We start from the raw sequence: 19,571 nt of genomic DNA on the forward strand, positions 1-19,571 counted from the left end.
GCGAACCTTCGGACAAAGGCGGGAAGTACCGTACCCTTGTGGTTTGACCTTTATAGACTCCTAGCTAATGTAACTCATGGCTGTTCTATGGGAATCCTAGGTGTGGACCTGGTCAGTGTTCATCTTCCTGGCCAATATTAAACAAAAGTTGCTTTAACTGGACACTGTGTAACTGGTCTTTCTCCTTGTGAGTCTCATGTTTAAGAGAGGTCCAGGATGATTTCCATTAGAGTTATCCAAGTAACTCTGTCCAACTGAAAAAGAGTTCAATGACTCAGTTTCCCAGAAATTTCTGCAGCACCGTTGGGGTGTTCAATTGCAACATTTCTGGTATTAGCTCTGCCCTGCAATTTCACACAAGAACGGTCTGTGCTGGAAGTTATTCTGAAGTGCGTGTGGGGGCCAGGGGGAGGGGTCCAAAAAGATCTGCATATCCTAGGTGGCACCCATCTAGAGACCAGATTAGGCACAGACCCCACCCAAACACCAATTTCCAGCACAAAGAGGTACTTTATTAAACAAGGCCAAGAGACAAGGTGGCTGAATCGAATCGATAAGAAAACAGTAGCGAACAGTTTTGTAGGAGTAATGTTTAAAAGGAAAGAAGGGGAGGGTTGTGTTAGCACGAGCTAGCATGGGTTGATAAGTTCTGATGGACATGTTAATCATAGTCAAACGGGGAAATTTGATTGTTGGACTTTAGTGATCAGCTTCAGGAATGAGTTCGGCATTAGAAAGAAGCAAATTAGGGACTTTTGTGGCTAGCTTCAGGAATGTGGACGTGCCTAAACACGGGAATCTAACGCTTTAGCAAGGGAGAAAGAGCCACGTTTGTCTGAGTCCTTCAGTTTCTGCACAAGGGTTTGCCCAACTGAAATCAGATACCCTTTAGTGGATCCACTGAAAGAAAAGCGCTTCTTCCAGAACAACGCCTCCAGGCCACACCTACTCTTCCAGAGAAAGCTCTAATCTCCAGACAGAGGGCGGTGTGTGGAATGCCGGGCGTTGCGCAGCATTCTACCACCTAGCCCAGCCAGACGGGCGGGCGAGCTGGGCCAGAAGGGAGCCAGGGCGAATTAGGGCGGAGAGCAGCCGAGGCGGCATTCCTCCGGGTATCCTAGAGAGCCCCCAGAAGGTAGACTTCCGCTGTCCTAGAGAGGCCACGGCGAGGCGGACACAGCGGGCAGCACGGCCATCCGGGGAGTAACGCGAAGGTTCCGGCATTGGGCGGTGAGCGGCCGGGAGAGCGGGTGGGCGAGCGGGCGGCGGGGCACAGTCTGGGGCGTCCTGACCCCACAAGCGATGCCACCACCCGGGTGGGTTCTCCGGGAACCGGGCCGGTCTGGGTCGGTGCTGCCCGGCAGCCTCCGGTTTCTCCGAGACCCTGCAAGTCCGGTCTCCGCCATTGTGACTCCTGGCGTCCTGACTTGACAAACTCAGCACGGCCGCCCACGGTTCATCGTGCGGGTTGGTTTTGCTGTTACCTTAAAAACAAAAACAAAATTGTTCTATGGTCGTGACGTCAGCTGTAGGAGATAAAATGCTTGGGACCGCTCGGTCTAAGTGGCTCAGGCCTGTTAACCCCCGCTTCTGAGGAACCTTGGCAATTTAATGAGCCCTGCCTTTCAAATTTTTTAAGTAAAAAAGATAAAAAATGTTTTATAAGCTGAAAGGACGCGTTTGAAATTAAGCTTTGATACGCACTTGAAAACTGAAAAGTGCTCACAGTCCCAACCCCAAATTTTCTGTGGCTTCTGGTATCCAGGAAGTATTAGTTTATGAGCATTTTGTGATGTCAGAGTTGCTGGAGAATAAAATGACAGAAAGGTGGAAATGAACTGATGGAGGAACCCCATTTTGCTTTAGCTGACTCCATTTTGTGAGTTCCGCGTGACTGCTCCCCAGCCGGGCCGAGCTTCATTCTTGACCAAACGTCCAGGTCCAGGAAAGTCCATTGTTCTTATCAACTAAGCGTTAGAAACCTGTGTTCTAGAAACTTTCTTCTGCCACCGGTTCTGCCTCTCGTTGCCATTTGTGGTTTTTGGCTTTATAAACCCCAAACTGCCTCTCTCCTGGGTGGAGAATCTCGCTGATACACCTACTGGCCTTGAATGTGCCGCGATCTGTTGCTTCTTGAGTGCCGGGATTAAAGGTGTGCGTCCCACATCTTATTTGTGTGTGAGTTGTGTACAAGTGGCAGTGAGCTTGCGGGGATCAGGGAACACCTGTGGGTGTCTCTTGCTCTGCCGGGTTGGTTCCTGCGGTCCAACTAAAGTTCAGCTGAGCTGCAGTTTTGACGCTAAACGTACCCTGGTGGGCCATTCTGTAGGCCCTTCCTGCTTTGCTTTATTCCTATGTAGTAACAGTCACTACCAAGAATAGCTATACAATTAAGATCTTGATAAAAAAAAATTTCCTTTAAAAATTCTTTTAATATATAAATGTTTTGTCTGCTTGCCTAACCACCATGTGTATGCCTGGTGCCTGTGGGAGCTAGAAGAGGGTGTCAGATCCCTTCAGATGGTAGTTATAGACAGTTATGAGCTCCCAGGTGGGTGCAGGGAATTAAACTAGAGTCCTCTGGAAGGAGTGACCAGTGATCTCAACTATGGAGCCATCTCTCCAGCCCCCAAGGTCTTGACTTTTTTTTGAAATATTTTGTTATTTGCAATTTTTTTTCTTTTCTATTTTTTTTTTTTGGTTTTTCGAGACAGGGTTTCTCTGTGGCTTTGGAGCCTGTCCTGGAACTAGCTCTTGTAGACCAGGCTGGCCTCGAACTCACAGAGATCCGCCTGTCTCTGTGTTATTTGCAATTTTAGAATGTTCTTGTATCTGATGTTTTCTTGTTCTCGGATAAACTGATGTGTCCTTGTTACTGGCATTTCTCAGCTTTTACCACTTAAAGATTTCTGTGTTTGACGTTGTAATCTGTGCTGTTTTAGGGGAAGGAATTGTGTTTCTCCTTAATTCACTTCCTGACCTGGTCTTGGTGGTGCATGCCTTTAATGTCAGCACTAGGGAGGCAGAGAGACAGGTGGATCTCTGTGAGTTTGAGGCCAGCCTGTTCTACAGAGGAAGTTCCAGGACATCAAGGACTACACAGAGAAACCCTGTCTCAACAAGAACAAAACAAAACAAACCGAAAAAATGAAACAAAACAAAACAAAAGCCATTCTCTTCCTGGTTAGCATCTTGCCTTTATTAATGAATATTGTGTTCCTTTTCTTTTACATTTCTTGTTGTGAGGCCTTGTGAAAAAGATTGCTCTTTTTCCTTGCTTTGTTGTTTTTGAGGCAGTCTCTCACATAGCCCTACTGGCCTGTGATTTGCTGTTATAGCTCACCTCCGAGTCACAAAGACCTGCCTGCTTCTGTCTCCTAAATGATGGTACTCTGCTGACTTGACTGTCCTTGCTTTTTAAACGTGATCTGATTATGTCAGTGTCTACTTCTGGCCCCACTTCTTTGTTTTTGTTTTGTTTTGAGACAGGGTCTTAGCAGTCAGCCCAAGCTGGCCTTGAATTCCTTATCCTCCTGCCTCTATTTCCCAAGTGCTGGGATAATAGACATTCATTATCATGCCTGGCCTGCTTTAATTAAATTATGTTTTAAATTTTAATTTACCGTGTGTGTGTGTGTGTGTGCATGCATGTGTGCATGTGTGTGCATAATGTGTTTTTATGGGTGTGGAGTCAGTTCTCCCCACCTTGTGGGTTCTGGGGATGGAACTTAGTGCTGGGGAGGCGAGCACCTTTGCCTGCTGGGCTCCCTGCCCCTGCTCTGCTTAGGTGTATTGTTTTGTCTTTTGCTGATTTCTGGTATTTTTCTGTCCAGCATGACAGCAACTACTGAAAGACCAGAATAAATCCAGACCCCCTGTAAGACCCCTACTTAACAGCATTAATTTAACAGCAGCAATAACGCTATTTTACAAGGCTTAAAGTTTGAGCTAAGACAGGGGAGTTTAATTTAGAGATAAGGGCTTTGGTCAGCTTAGGGGCAGGGGTGCTGAGCAAGGCAAGATATCTCTGGTCAACCATCTGGACTGCCAGCAGGGGCGCTGAGCAAGGCAAGATATCTCTGGTCAACCATCTGGACTACCAGCAGGGGACTTGGGGTCCAAAAGAAGAATTGCACCCTAGATAGGCCAGGGCAGCATGTATATCTGATTTCTTGGAAACCGCGAAATTGTACTCAGTTTGAACCCGAGCCTTATTTGAATTGCCCAATCAGAACCCTGTAACTATGCATCTCGCTTCTGTTCCCGCGCTTTTGCTTCCCTACCCTATAAAAAATCCACTGTCACAACTGGAAGGGGCGCTAGTCCCCCGAGCGACTACGCCCCAGGTACCTGTGTACCCGAATAAACCCTCTTGCTGATTGCATCCGCACGTGTGGCCTCGCTGATTCTTGGGGAGGGTCTCCCCAGACTGAAAGGCAGCCCACCTTAGGGGTCTTTCACCCCACCCCCAGCAGGAAGAGTAGAGCCAAAAATCTAGGTTAATCGGTTCAGTGACTTTGTTCCGGAAACTGGCTGACCACAAAGTTAGGTTATAATCTTGAGAACAATCTTGAGAAACGGGGAGTTACCCCCTTGTGATTGATTATCACTGGTATTTTTTGGAATCTTCCAATGACGCCCTCCCTACCCCCATTGGGTTGTGGTTTCTTCCATTAAATACCCCTTCTCCCAGCCAGTACCTTTTCTCTTTTTTCCCCCAGTGGTTCTGGGGATTAAATTCAGGGATGTGGACATGCTAGACACATCCCCCACCTTCTCTGCCTTCCATCTCCCTGAGATTTTGCTGGAATTGAACTAAACATCAATGTGAGAATTGAAAGGTTTTCATGCTGTGTCTCCCCCTACAGGAATGTCGGTGCAATGTATCTGTCTACTTATTCAGATGTCGCTTGTGTCTTCTGGCCCTATTCATATCTTACCTGTGTTGAGAGAAACTTTATTAGCTTACCATCCTTGGTCTCAGGCTGTATAAGGACTCATGCACATACGTCTTCTCTCACAAGTGATTCCCCACCTAGCCGCATCATGTGTGATGGACATCATTTTCTTTTCTGTTTTCTTCTGAACAGGAATGTTGGTTATTTCAGCCTCTTACCAGTAACTTCTAATGACCTAGCAAATGACATTGTGCACTGCAGTGCTGAGAAGATACTCCTGAGGATACAGCAGTGATTCATTGAAAGCAGCAGACTTGTTTTGTCTTTATCTGGGTGACCCTGGACAAGAGTGATGCCTCCAGGCAGGTGCTATGCGGCCCACTCAGCTCAGGCTTCAAGGGAACAAGAGCACCTTCATAAGGTAAAGAAGGAAGAGGAGGAGGATGACTATGCTTCTGTGCAGACTGCCAGGCCACAGACACTTAACCGCCCTGGACAGGAGCTGTTCCGTCAGCTCTTCAGGCAGCTTCGCTACCATGAGTCTTCTGGGCCCCTAGAAACTCTGAGCCGGCTTCAGGAGCTCTGTCGCTGGTGGATCAGGCCTGATGTTCTTTCCAAAGCACAGATGCTGGAGCTGCTGGTGCTGGAGCAGTTCCTGAGCATCCTGCCTGGAGAGCTGCGGACGTGGGTGCAGCTCCATTGCCCAGAGAGTGGCGCGGAGGTTGTGGCCCTGCTGGAAGAGTTGCAGAGGGATCACCATGGAGCACCACTGAGGGTAGGTGATAACGTATAGGCTCTGCCTGCCTTTTTGTGGATGAGAAATGTGAGCTTGGGGCATGTAGGGAAATAACCTGAGCATCTGAGAACTGGACTCTGATCGCGGACCATTTAGCAAGGTGCTTTTTCCACTTCACACAGGAAGACCACCTCTAGAATAGAATCAGCAGGTATTAATAAATTATAATAAAATTAGTTTATGGATAAAATGGCTTATAGTATAGAAAATCCAGCTCCACTTCCGTTAAGGTTTCTATTGCTGTGAAGAGACACCACGACCAAGTCAACTCTTAAAAACATTTAATTGGGACTGGCTTGCAGTTTCAGAGGTTTAGTCCATTGTGGCCATGGTAAGAAAGCATGGCGGTGTGCAGGTAGATATGGCGCTGCAGAAGAAACTGAGAGTTTGCATCTGCATTCACAGGCAGCAGGAAGTGACAAGGACACACTTCCTCCAACAATGCCCGTTCCTACTCCGTTAAGGCTATAGCTTCTAATAGTTCTACTCCCTATGGGCCTAAGGGGGCCATTTTTATTCAAGCTACTGCATTCCACTCCCTGGCTCCCATAGGCTTGTAGCCACACCATAATGCAGAATACGTTTAGTCCAACTTCAAAAGTCCCTATAGTCTTCAACAGTGTCACACTTATTTACAAGCTCAGAGTCTCTTCTGAGACTCGTACAATCTCTTAACTATAATCCCCTATAAAATCAAAAAAGGGATCACATACTTTCAACACAGGATATACATTACCATCCCAAAACATAGGGAAGGGAGCACAGGGAGGAAATACTGGGCCAAAGCAAGACCAAAAACCAACTGGTAAACTCCAAACTGTCTCTCCATGTCTGATGTCAAAACACTCTTCAAATCTCCAACTCCTTTGAGCTTTGTTGACTCCAACACGCTTCTCTCTCGGGCTGGTTCCCTTCCCAGCTAGCAGCTTTCCTCAGCTAGTATCTCACGACTCTCGCACCTCCAGCATCCTGGGGTCCCCAAGGCAATCCAGGCTTCACCTTCACAACTTCCATTCAGGGACATTCTTGACACATGCCTAGCCTCAGTGGCTTTTCTTAGTCATGGAGGGAGATTCCACAACCCCTTTCATCCTTGACTCTAAACCCAAAATCATGTGGTCAGAGCTGCCATGTTCCGCTGCTTGCTGGGGCTGGAACATGGCCCCTCATCAGTTACATCTTCACCAGCTTTCTGTTGATGATTTCCTTCCCTGCCTAAGCTTGGCTATCCTGGACCTGGATCTGTAGACCAGATTGACCTCAAACTCAGAGATGTGCATACCTCTGTCTCCAGCGTGATAGGCTCAAAGGTATGCACTGATGCACGTGGCTCAATCCTTCACAAGCTGCAAGTTTAGCTGGATGGGATCTTGCACAGAGGTCATCACTCTTTTTGTTCCATTTAATATCAGGATTTTCTTTAATCTGTTTATCTCCTCGAATACAGGATTTAGCTCCACTTCCTGCTGCCCCTTTTCTCCTCAAATTGAACATTTTGTATTTTTCCTTGCTCAACTTGCTTCTTTTCATTATAGATCTTCATTAAGAGTGAATACTAATTAATTAAGAGTGAACAGAGTCAATAATAGGCTGTTTTTGAGATTTCCTCTGCCAATGGAATTAATCCAAAACTTTTACTTTAGCCTTGGGCAGACTTTTTTTGGATAGAGTCAAAAAGCAGCCACATTTTTTGCCAAAATATCAGAAGATATCCAGGCTATATACTAAAATTCTCCTCTGAAACCTCCTTACATAGGCCACCACTGTTCAAATTATCACTATCTTCTCTTCTTATATTAGTGTGGCTCACTAAACCCCAAGTAAAGTATTTTCTAATCCAAAGTCCACAGTCCTCCAAACAAAAGCGAGGTTTCTGCCTTTTACAGCAGTGCCTGGTCCCTGGTACTGACTGTACCAACTTCTGTCTTAGTTAGGATTTCTGCTGCTGTGAAGAGACACTACAACCATGTCATCTCCTATAAAGAAAAACATTTAATTGGGGCTGACTTACATTTTTGTGAGTTTAGTCCATTATGGTCATGGAGGGAAGAAGCGTGGTGGTGTGCAGGCAGACATGGTACTGCAGAAAGAGCTGAGAGTTCTACGTCTGGATCCACAGACAGTGACACACTTCCTCCAACAAAGCCACTTCTCCGGCAAGACTACACTTCCTAGTCCACTCCCTACTGCCACAACATAATCTGATTTGTTTTAAGACTAACCATAGGCGGACTGGAGAGATGGCTCAGAGATTAAGAGCACTGGCTGGTCTTCCAGAGGTCCTGAGTTCAATTCCCAGCAACCACATGATGGCTCACAACCATCCGTAATGAGATCTGTCATGCCCTCTTCTGTCATGCAGGCATACATGCAGACAAAACACTGTGCACACAGTAAAAAAAAAAAAAAAAGTAACCATAGGCTTGGGTGGTAGGGGCAGAGGAGGAGCAGAAAGGAGTCAGGAATCATGAACTCTGAATGGAAGAGCACAGAGGAGCTGTCTGCATATATACTGGAGTTCATTTCTACATTAAGGAAAGCCTTGTCTCAGAGACAGAGCTGCCTGGAGCACAAGAGCAAAGCCCTTCTTCCTGTTCTCTGAGAGTGCTGTGAGCCAGGGGGGGTCAGGATTAACACACAGCACACTTCAGGTTCTGCGGGCAAGCCTTTATTCCACTTTAGGCCTAGCCAGCAAAAGCAGGAAGCTCATCACAGTAACTCACATGGCTTAGGGGTAAACATCCTTAGAAACATTGCTGAAAACAACAGATTGTTGCTGTTTTTGTTCCTGTTTTCGGAACAACCAACCACAAGAGGTCAAAACAGATCAAGTGGGGATGCCAAGGGACCCAACAGATGAGCATAGGAGAGCTTTTCTGTGTGGTTTCTTTCCTGGCTAACTCTTTAATATTGCCTCTCTGATGGTGGTCACTGTTTTGCCAGGTTTACAGTTTGAAAGCCCGCTTTCTCTGAGGCCATTGTCCATTTCAGTACACTTGTCTGGTCTCTGCTGCAAACCATTATTCCTCCACTCCCTTTCATTTCTCATCTTTAGGCCAGGGGACAGGTAGGCAGTAATGAGAAGGCTTCCCTGTGCCATGTGAGGATTCCTATTACCAACTTGCCATGTGTACCCTTATGTTAAGTGGTAGGTAACCTTACGGACTTCCTGGTGCAGGGAGGCCATGGAATAAAAGGTTTCTTTTTTGTCTTCTCTTTGGGTGCCTTTCGCCAGGAAATGATCAGCGGGCTTGGTGGCCCATCCCTGTACAGGGACTATTTTATGAATTTGCTTCCTATTTCTGTTGGAATGTTCTCATAACATTTTCTTTTTGCCAGGACCCATGCCTTGCTCAGAACCCAGGTGTGCACTGGATAGGCACTGGAGCTCTGCAGTCTGCACAGATATGGTCCCCTACGTCACGGCTCAGGAACAGTTCTGCTCTAGAGGACCATTTGGAGCCTCCACATGGACTAGGAGTTTGTAAATTCTTGGCTGGGCAAGATGGTACTCACTGCCTAGACCCCAGCTTTCTGTTATACATCCTGTGTTACCTCACAAGAACTTTTTGTCACCTAGCTCTGTGTTCTCCTGAACTCCTCCCTGATTCATGTTCGGTTGGTGTGTTCCATTGCCCTCCACTCTTCCTTTCCAGTCCCCAAAAGACACTGAGGAAATGTTTGGTGCCCTGGTCGCATTGTAAGATCCCCAAACATGACCACCACAGAGCCAGTATCCCATGTAAACACAGGGGTTTATTGATCAAAAGCTCGAGCTTGGGCCATCACCCAGCACCCTGATGTAGCGGGTGACAGAGAATGGCTTCAAGCTTTCAGGGTTATGGGTTTTTAAGGGAAAACCCACATGCCTTGGCGTTTCAGGGTTGGGTCATTCGCTGACTAGGGTCTAAGGGCACTTAAGTTATTGGTTACACAGAGAAGTCACAAGGACATCTGGAGCCCGCAGACACTGACCAGAGTTTCTCATTGGCTGGCCCACCTGGTGGGGTTGCTTTGACTGGGGCACAAACTCTACAAGTTAGTGGTTTTGACCAGAACCAAATTCAGCCCCCAGTCAATTCCAGTCTAAAATGGAGTCTGTCCTGCTCCTCCCTCCTTCCCTCCCTCCCTCCCTCCTTCCCTCTCTCCCTCCCATATCTGTGCATCTTGAACAGCAGTCTGCCTGCTTGTGGGAGTGAGGAGAGTGGGCTTCCTGGGTGTCGCGAGCTCTCTGACGGCTCTTTCCTCCTTCAGATGCTCCTGCTGTCTTGGAGCCTGCCCATTCCCCGACAGAAGACACCGGATGCCAGGTAACAACAATCACCAAGCCCTTGGTAACTGGCACTAGGTGAGCCAGCTTTGGGTCTTTTTTGGTGTCTCAGGCACTGTAGTAATACGAGCAGCGGGGCTGCATCCCCAGCACCCCGGCCGCCTGGCTAGCTTATGCCCCGAAATAACAACACACAAACTGTATTCTTTTAAACACTGCTTGGCCCATTTCTATCTAGCTTCTTGTAGGCTAATTCTCACATGTTAATTTAGCCCATTTCTAATCATCTGTGTAGCTCCGCTAGGTGCGCTTACCGGGAAGATTATAGCCTACGTCCATCCTGGGTTGGAGCTTCATTGCGAGTGTCTCAGAGAGCAGAGCTATCATGTCTACCCGGGAGAGAGGAGCATGGCGTCTCTGCTCCAGAGAGCAGAGCTGTCGAGTCTGAGCTCACTTCCTCTTCCTCCCAGCATTCTGTTCTGTTTACTCCTCCCACCTATGTTTTAACCTATGAGGCCAAGCAGTTTCTTTATTACTTAACCAATGACCTTCCTCCATCAAGGCACTGCTACCTTATGAGTAGTGCGGCTTTCTTCATCCTGGACTGTCGTTTGACTTCATATTTAGGAGACCAGAGCTTTCTGCTGGGTGATGGTCTTTTACCGTGGCCAGATTTATCCAGTATTAGTTAATTCTGTATCAGGCCCATGATCAACTCTAAATCATTGTTTTTATCTTATTTTTCAGGAAGCTTTGACATTCCAGGACGTGGGGGTGACCTTCTCTCAGGAAGAGTGGGGATGCTTGGACTCTGCTCAGCGCAATCTTTACCGGGATGTTATGCTGGAGAACTACGGGAATGTGGTTTCTGTTGGTAAGTCTTTAGCATCCCTGCCAACCTCCACTTTTACCTTTTTTTTTTTAATTAAAAAAAAATATACTCATTTGTGTGCATGGATGTGTATGCTTATAGGCACTTGACTGCCACAGCTCATACAGTGAGAAGTCAGTCAGTGAGAGGGGAGGGGTCTCTGTCCTTCCAACCATGTGAGTCCTGGGTTTGGCAACAGGGGCCTTTACTCACAGAGCCATCTTCACTGGCCCTTGTGTTTTATTATAATGTGTAGCCTTAGACTTCGGCTCTGTAACTACCAACCTTATTACTTAATCTATCACTAAACTAACTATCCCTCTTAAATAACGGAGATAGTAATGTCTGTCATATGGGGTTATTGAAAAGACTGAGGCCGAGTGGTGGTGGCGCATGCCTTTAATCACAGCAGTTGGATCTCTGTGAGTTCGAAGCCAACCTGGTCTACAAAGTGAGTTCCAGGACAACCAGGACTGTGATGTAGAGAAAGCCTGTCTCGAAAAACAAAAAGAGAGAGAGAGAAAGAAAAGACAGGCTATTTCAAGTTCCAGGTTGATCCATTCAAACGTGGTTGACTGATGTAGTTTGAAGAATGTGTGGGTGTTTGCCTGTGCACCACCTCATACAGTGCTCATGGAAGTTAGGAGAGGGTATCAGATCCCTTGGAATTGGAGTTAGAAATGGTTATTACCTACCATGTGGATGCTGGAAACTGAACCAGATCCTTTGGAGGAGCAACCAGTGCCCTTTAACTGATGAAGCATCTTTCCAGTCAGCCTCTCATGTCTGCTTAGGGCAGCAGTTCTCAACCTGTGGGTCGTGATACCGTTGGCAAACTCCTATCTTCAGAAATATTTATATCATGATTCATAATGAGAGCAAAATTACAGAAGTAGCAACAAAAATAACTATGGTTGCCGGGCGATGGTGGCGCACGCCTTTAATCCCAGCACTCGGGAGGCAGAGGCAGGCGGATCTCTGTGAGTTCGAGACCAGCCTGGTCTACAGAGCTAGTTCCAGGACAGGCTCCAAAACCACAGAGAAACCCTGTCTCGAAAAAACAAAAACAAAAACAAAAACAAAAACAAAAAAAAAAAAAAAACAAAAAACAAAAATAACTATGGTTGAAGGTCATCACAACATGAGGAACTGTACTATAGGGTCACAGCATTAGGAAGGTTGAGAAATGATTGGCCTAGAGCTATCAGAAATAACTGACCAGGTATCTTGCCCTAGCTTCTTTCATTTGTTTTTCTGGCCTTGCCTCCTCTCTACCAGGACTTTAGGCTGTAGAGAGTAGTTCTGTGTCCTGTCTTCCCACCCCATTCCCTTCTTTCCTGCAGTGGAGTCATCTCCCAAACCTGCTCTCATATCCTGGCTGGAAGCAAGGAAGCCATGGGTCGTGGATGTCTGCACAGTCCAGCCAAAGAGGGATCCAGGTACTGCCCCTGAAGGTGAGTTCTATAAAATCTGCTATGCCCTGCCCCTCTTAAATTTACTGCTTTCTCTCATGGTTAAATACATCACTAGGGACATCCATTATGTCCTAGGAGTAACTAAGGGGAGCTGGGGCCCCTAGTCCTCTTGCCCCCTCTTCTTCCCAGCCTTGTCCCTTCTTCCGCATCTCAGTATTGGTCTTCTCATCACAGGGCTTCCCTGTTCTCTTTTCCATTGGTTGTGATGCCCCGTACTCCTGTGTCTGCACTACCTGTGCTTATCCCTTCCGCGGTGAGCTTGATGCTTGGCTCTCTCAGTCAGGCCTTTAGAGTCTCACGTCTTAACTTTTGGGGACTTTTGTGCAGTGATCAGTCCTGCGCCATGATTTTTCTCTACTGTCATGCTATTAATATTCTTAGCTCTTTTTATTTTATTTTATTTTGGTTTTTCAAGACAGGGTTTCTCTGTAGCTTTGGAGCCTGTCCTAGAACTAGCTCTTGTAAACCAGGCCTCGAACTCATGGAGATCTGCCTGCCTCTGCCTCCCGAGTGCTGGGATTAAAGACGTGCGCCACCACTGCCCGGCTCCTTAGCTCTTTTTATTTCCCTGCGGGATTGGCCCTTCTTCTTCCCTTCCCTATTATTTGAGATACTTCCTACGATTTTGTCATAATCTTGACTTGTAAGAAGGTAATAGCACTCAGGCAAGAATCTTCCAATTTATAGCTTCCTGTTGCCTTCTTCGGTTGCAAATATGGGGGAAAATACATTTCCTTGTACTTTTTTTTTCTTCACCAGGAGGTAAGTCCCAGATTAAGTCAAGCAAATTCATCTTGAAACAGGAGCCTTCAGAATACACAGAAACCTTTACTGTGCCATCAGTATGTCCTGAGACAAGTGTTTCTGATGGAACAGGGCTCAAAGAATATTTTGAAGAGAACAAGCTACAGAAGCCCTGTGGAAGCCCCATACAAGTAAAAGAGATGAAGGAAGGAACTGACATCGGCAACGAGACAGGAGGAGAATCTGAAGTATTGGGAAGCAATAATATTCTTGATGTAAAACATGTTAAGTGTGTGAGTGTTTCTAAGAAAAAACTTTCCTTTAAACATGGCCGTGACAGACACTTCAGAAAACGGTCACACCATTATAACAAGAAATATGGGCTCAGGAACACAGATAAGAGATTTGGTGCATATCAGAGTATTCGTATTGGACTAAAAGACAGTGAAAAGGACACATGCGGGAAGGACTTCCTCCTCAGCTCTCATCAGAGTGTTCATACGGTGAGGGCAAAGGCTTACGGGTGCTCTCACTGTGGGAAGGCCTTCGGTAAGCGCTCCCATCTTGAAGACCATCAGAGATGCCATTATGAAGAGAGACTATTTAAATGCAGGGTGTGTGAGAAAGCCTTCAAGTGGCGTTCAAACTGTGTGCGGCATGAGAAAATTCACACTGGAGTGAAACCTTATAAGTGCAGTTTATGTGAGAAAGCTTTCCAGCGCCTGTCAACCCTCCGTGTGCACCAGGAAACCCATACTAAATCTGATGAGTGCAGAGAAGCTCCTACCTCCAACCTGGATCCCAGTCATTGTTTGACAGACAGCGGTGAGGAGAAACACTTGGACTGCCTCCAGTGTGGGAAATCCTTCTGCTGTAAGTCCTATGTTCTTAAACACCAAAGGATTCACACACGGGAAAAACCTTATAAATGTACCAGATGTAGGAAATCCTTCAGGTGGCAGTCAAACTTTTCTCGTCATAAGAGATTGCACCAGAAGAAAGAGAAATGTCGAGAAAACTTGAAGCAGGTTATCTCTGCTGTGGAGAAACCTTTCCTGTGTCATCAGTGTGGGAAAACTTTTACTCAAAAGAAATCACTCATTGAGCACCAGAGGACTCACACAGGGGAGAAACCATACCAATGTAATGAGTGTGGGAAAACATTTACCTATAGGTCAGGTTATATTATTCATATGAGGCTTCATACTATTAAAAGAGAGCCTGAAAGTGGCCAACCTCTCAGTCGGGGTGCGGTGTTTCACATTCCTCAGAGCGATCACAACACAGAAGAGCCTCACAAGTGTAAATACTGTAGCAAAACATTCCGAATTCGCTCATTCCTTCTTGTTCACCAGAGAGTTCACACGAGGGAGAAGCCCTATAAATGCAGGGAGTGTCACAAAGCCTTCCGATGGAGTTCCAATCTCTCCCGACATGAGAGGCTGCACTCTTATTATTACCAGCAGTACCAGCAGTATGATTATCATGAAAGTCAAGAGACTTCAAATTTAGAGTCAAGAATCCTCACTGGTAAGAAGCGCTTTTGGTGTCAAGAATGTGGGAAAACCTTTACACGTAAAAGAAGCCTTATGGATCACAAGGGAATACACAGTGGAGAGAAACGTTTTAAGTGCAACCTGTGTGAAAAATCATTTGATAGAAACTATCGTCTTGTTAATCATCAGAGGATCCATGCTACAGAGAGACCTTTTCAATCCCAGAGGCGTGGTAAAGATTTTGTTGGGATACATGTCCGTTCTGTGGACCAGAGAAGACACAGCAGAGCGCTACAGTCTGATAATGCTGGCTTATCCTCCTGTCGGGATGCAAGGTTAGATATTCAGGATTTAAGACTGAGTGCAAAGAAGCCCCACAAAGAGTACGAGAGCCCTTTTGACGGGAGCTGCAGGTTCACTGCACTCCAGAGTGTACCCACAGGCTGCCACAAGTGTAGCGTTTGTGGGAAAACCTTTAGCAAACATTCCCATCTCACTAGCCACAGGAGATTTCACACCAGAGAGAGGCCCTTCAAATGTGAGGCGTGTGGGAAGACCTTCAGGTGGTCTTCCAATTTGGCTCGGCATGTGAAAAACCATGTTAGAGATTAGCCTGGGGTCTGATGATAGTGGCGGTGGGGAATAGTTCCTGGTTACATTTCTAGAGAGCTTGTCAGGCACTGGGGCAAACCTCTACAAGGACTTAGTCGTTTCTGTTTGGGGAGTTCTTGGTGTGAGGTATAACTCTTGCTGTCTGTGATTAGAAAGTGTGTGTGCGTGTGTCTGCTGGGAAGGGGCCGTCTAGACCCCCAGGTCCTCTTCAGGTTTAGGAAGGGGCCATCTAGACCCCCAGGTCCTCTTTAGGTTTGACTTGTGTCAGTGCCGTCTCCTCCGACGTCCCCTGGGGCGCTCACAGCTGGTGGTTATTGGCTAGATGGTCCTAAAGCGGTCTCAGTGGCAAGTGGAAAGGACAGGTGCTTGGTTCCATTGTTTGATCTCAACAAGCATATCGATCCATCATCTGTGCTGAGATATAAGTGGCCAGAACAGACAAAAGCCCTGCTGTTTGTTGGATTCTTCCTTAAATGAATTAGATCATAGTCTGGATGGTGATGTGTGTTGAGGACAAAGTAGACCAGAGAAGAGTGGCAGGAATCCGGCTAGGATGTGGGCGGTGATTTTAAATGGGCTGTCCCGGGAGTACCTGCCGGAAGAGTAAAAACTAACCGGGGCCAGGTGCATAGAAAACCTAAACAGAAACCCTAATTGACTAAAAAGCTGAAGGGAGTTGGGTTATAGAGTGAGTTATGTTAATCTATGGGGAAAGAACCCAGGGTAGAGGACGTGGATCTTGTCTGGCGACTGATTTTAGAGGTGGTTAGTATGGAGACCCCTGGGTGGAGTGTGGTGAGCCATCTGGAGAGTCGACTGAAACTGAGTCCTGGGTCCATCTTTCCAGGGGGAGTCTCTGGTCTACCCTATGCTTACACTCTAGATTATCCTGGACCTCGTCCTTTAATTCTTCTTGCTCCTGTCTCTTTTTGAGGTCCATGCCATAGCTGGTAATGTCACCTGGGTTCCCAGTTATACTTGTCCTTGCTTCTCATGTGTCCAGGCACATGGGAAAGCTGAGCTTGGGCACTTACATTGGTTTTTGCAAAACAAACAGGCACCATTGCTTCTCCAAGCTGGAAAAATGACTCTGCACTTAAATACTTGTGTTGCTCTTGCGTGGGTTCAGTTCCCAGCACCCACCAAGCAGGTCACAGCCAGCTACAGTCCCAGGGGATTTCATGCCCTGTCCTGACTTCTGCATGTGGCTCACAGGTGCAAGCAAACTACTTATAAGTAAGAAATCCATTCAGAAGACAGTATGAGCATTAAAAGTCTTTATTTTAAAATCGCCTCTCTGAAGATACCTAGCTCTGCCGAGTGGAGCTTTATCTTAAGTGAGCCTTGATCAGACAAGTTGGACTTGAGTCAAGTATTGGAGGGAAGTCATACGCAGAAGTACACAGCTGCAGGGTAGGAGCCCAGCTATGGTTGATTTGAGTAGTAGATTGCAGGATGGCAGACAGCTTCTGATTGTCTTGGCAGCTATGTCTAATCTTATACTCGAACTTGGCTTGGGAAGCACAGGCTTCTGTCAGCTTGGCCTTTCTGCTGACGGAGGAACTGAAGTAGGAGGGGGAGAGAGACAGACGGATGGAGACCCTCACGGAGGAGTGACTGACTGTCGGGTGACTTCTTGTTCACCTGGTCAGTGTGGTCAGTTCTATCCTAACCGAAGACTGGCAGACCAGTGTGCAAAAAAGAAGCCATATGGGTTGTCTTAGCAATCTCTTACAAAAGTTAGCTTTTGAAAGCTCAAGTGTGAAATGGGTAGAACAACTGGGATTCAGACTCCTTTGTAAGTGGAAATTAAGACATTGCTAGGCAACTTGAAAGTCTTACAAAATCAAGAGCTTATCATTGGGTCCCTTCTGGATTAGTGTGAAGAATGGTGGGCGTGAGTCAGCTCGCTCAGCGGAGTTTAGGTAGCGGGGCTGGCGGAACAGACAGTGCAGGAGCTGGTTGTCTGGTCTTTCAGAAAGAATAATAAACTCATTGTGGAGGTGTACTCCTGGAGTCCTGATGTGGGGTGCTGATGCAAGAGAACCAGAGTTCACACCCCATGCGAGGATAAAGAACAATACCCTGCCTCAAAACAGCAGCAAAAACAATGACTGTAGAAGCTACACCGAGAGCTGCAGAAGCTGTATATAATATAATACACTGTTTCTATGAAGTTTAAGCATATTGGAAGTGGGCACATCACTTTGATTTGGGTTTTCTTATTTCTTTAAGTGGGATGGAGTACTAACCTCATAGGGTGGTGGTGGGGCAGTATTGAAAATGCATGTGTAACGTTGAGACTGGTGTCTGTCATGTAAACATTCCTGATATAAAGTTAATTTGCACAATTTTCTGTGGATTCAAAAGACATGAAACAGGAGTGTAAAGTTATGAAATGATGTGTGCTCACGTGCTCCGTGTCTGGGTGTGCGGTGCTGGTGAAACCAGAATGAATGCATGGGGCTTCACTTGTTCTTCTAAAAATTGACACAAGCATATCCTAAAGTTACGATTTAACAGGATAAGATGTGGGCTTTTTCAACTGTTAAAATATATATCAAAATAAAAAAATTAAGCATGTCCTCTGATACCCACATAATGATTATTAAACGGAAGTCGCAGCTCTGCCACTTGCTGTTACTTAAATGGTCTCATGTCTCCCCTCCCTCTTCTCTCTCTATGAGATAGTTCTGGAGTATAGACCAGGCTGGCTTCAGGCTCACAGAGATCGCCTGCTTCTGTCTCCAGAGTGCTAGGATTAAAGGCGCGTGGCCGCACCTGGCCCACTTTATCTCTCTCTTTTTTTTTAATATTTATTTGTTTTAAATGTTCTGTCTGTATCCCTGCAGGCCAGGAGAGAGCACCAGACCTCATTACAGATGGTTGTGAGCCACCATGTGGTTGCTGGGAATTGAACTCAGGACCTTTGGAAGAGCAGGCAATGCTCTTAACCGCTGAGCCATCTTTCCAGCCCCCCACTTTATCTCTTAAATTCTCAACATTCTTACCTGCTAAAATTGGTGGTGGTGAAGTTTGAAGCCAGCCAGGTCTACAAAGCAGATTCAAGGACAGTGGGGGCTGTTTCACAGAGAAACCCTGCCTCAACAAATGGGGTGGGGCAACAAAATGGCTGTTGGGGTGGTTAAACAGCCACAGTGCACCAGTTTGAAGAAAACCAGGATGTTCTGTGTCTCAGTACCATCTCTGAATTATGAGATTGTGAGCGTTCTCAATTCCTTTTGCTGAAGAAGAAAAAGATATGGACAATTTTATTGGTGGCATGGGAGTTGGGACAGTGATGCTTGTTAGCCATCTAACTTTCCTGGTAGGTGGAAAAAAATGAGTGTGCCAGGTACCACATCTTTTAAGTTAGTACTAATACTGTTAAAAATAAGATTGTATCAGTCAGAATATTGAAAAGCCAAAAAAACCATACCAGTTATTTAAACAGTGTGGAACTGTTGACTGCATGTGTTGAGGTAAAGAGACAGGATTGGAACTGAGCTGGATTAGTGCCTAAGACCTTTCCTCCATCTGGGCAAACTGGTAAGGGTGTCCAGGCTCTCCCTATAGCACCGTGGGAGGAGGGAATCCCAACCACTCCCAGCCTTGGTTTTTGTTACTGCACCAGGGCCTTCATTCTGCAATCCCCAATCCGAGTCACCTGCCCCTCTTGTTGTCTGACTGGTGGTGTATGCCCAACTTTTTTTCAGAAAGTCTCAGTTTTGTGGAGGGGTGTGAGTGTGAAGCGGGTTTTCTTGGGGAATTAGATAACGATTCGCAGTGAGGTTTGTTAGGGTAAAAGTAAGATGCGGATCCACGAGTGACTGCAGCCGGTCCCGAGACCATACCCAAAGTGGCGGCAGGCAGTGGGCGGTGGAACCACACTGCAGGTCCCCAGACCATGCTGCAGCTCCCTGAAGTAGTGGCGGGCAGTGGACTGCAGGACCCAAGAGCAGCCAGTCCCAGGCAGGGACGGCAAAGTTCCCCAAGTGGCTGCAGTGGGCCACAAGCAGCAGCGAGCCCCACAGGGTCCCATGAGGAGAGAGAGGCCATGCTGCAGGTCCCGGAAAACAGCCGGTCCCGAGCCACGTGGTGGGTGAGAGACGGACGGATAGGCACACCATGTAGAGTGAGGTTGGATGTTTATTTAGTGGATGATGGAGGGAGAAGAGCAGAGAGAGAAATGGAGGGGAGAAGGGAGAGAAGCTGCCTCAGAGAGAGAAGGAAGGGACTCTGGCTGGAAGCTTGAAGATCAGCTTGCCTCAGGAGATGGGGGGGAGTGGGGAGGGTGGGCATGGTTTGTCTCTTAGAGGGACAGGACAGATCATTACAAGATTGAACTGCAAATGCTAGTCCCCTTTTGCCTGAAGAACAGGTGATACACAGGGCATCTACTCAGAGTA

At 46.7% G+C, this 19,571-nt stretch overlaps 1 protein-coding gene across 9 annotated transcripts; it reads left to right on the top strand.

The window, feature by feature from the left end:
• Positions 1 to 955: 955 nt before the first annotated feature.
• Znf445 (zinc finger protein 445) lies at positions 956 to 17,753 on the top strand. Of its 9 annotated transcripts, none has more exons than XR_012909921.1 (9): positions 975 to 1,230; positions 5,091 to 5,319; positions 5,519 to 5,673; positions 9,034 to 9,202; positions 9,949 to 10,004; positions 10,712 to 10,838; positions 12,179 to 12,289; positions 13,070 to 15,363; positions 15,404 to 17,753. XR_012909921.1 is itself a non-coding variant. In XM_075964050.1 (8 exons), the coding sequence occupies exons 3-8, from the start codon at positions 5,524 to 5,526 to the stop codon at positions 15,160 to 15,162; spliced, it is 2,706 nt and encodes a 901-aa protein (XP_075820165.1). In that variant the 5' UTR covers positions 990 to 1,230; positions 5,091 to 5,319; positions 5,519 to 5,523; the 3' UTR covers positions 15,163 to 17,753. The 9 variants fall into 9 exon arrangements, 5 of the variants coding, with proteins under 5 accessions (XP_075820160.1, XP_075820165.1, XP_075820164.1 ...); XR_012909920.1 differs by having other exon boundaries at positions 990 to 1,230; positions 5,524 to 5,673; XR_012909918.1 differs by having other exon boundaries at positions 956 to 1,230; positions 5,091 to 5,673.
• The last annotated feature ends 1,818 nt before the right edge of the window (positions 17,754 to 19,571 follow it).

This window comes from Microtus pennsylvanicus, chromosome 3 (genome assembly GCF_037038515.1).
Source record: "Microtus pennsylvanicus isolate mMicPen1 chromosome 3, mMicPen1.hap1, whole genome shotgun sequence".
Classification (NCBI taxonomy): Eukaryota; Metazoa; Chordata; class Mammalia; order Rodentia; family Cricetidae; genus Microtus; species Microtus pennsylvanicus.

Bases quoted from the DNA above. Each gene is read 5' to 3' on its own strand.
- Znf445 (XM_075964045.1), top strand. From the start codon at position 5,251: ATGCCTCCAGGCAGGTGCTATGCGGCCCACTCAGCTCAGGCTTCAAGG. The intron at 5,674-9,033 runs GTAGGTGATAAC...TCTTTTTGCCAG, and splicing joins ACCATGGAGCACCACTGAGG to GACCCATGCCTTGCTCAGAA. The intron at 10,005-10,711 runs GTAACAACAATC...CTTATTTTTCAG, and splicing joins CAGAAGACACCGGATGCCAG to GAAGCTTTGACATTCCAGGA.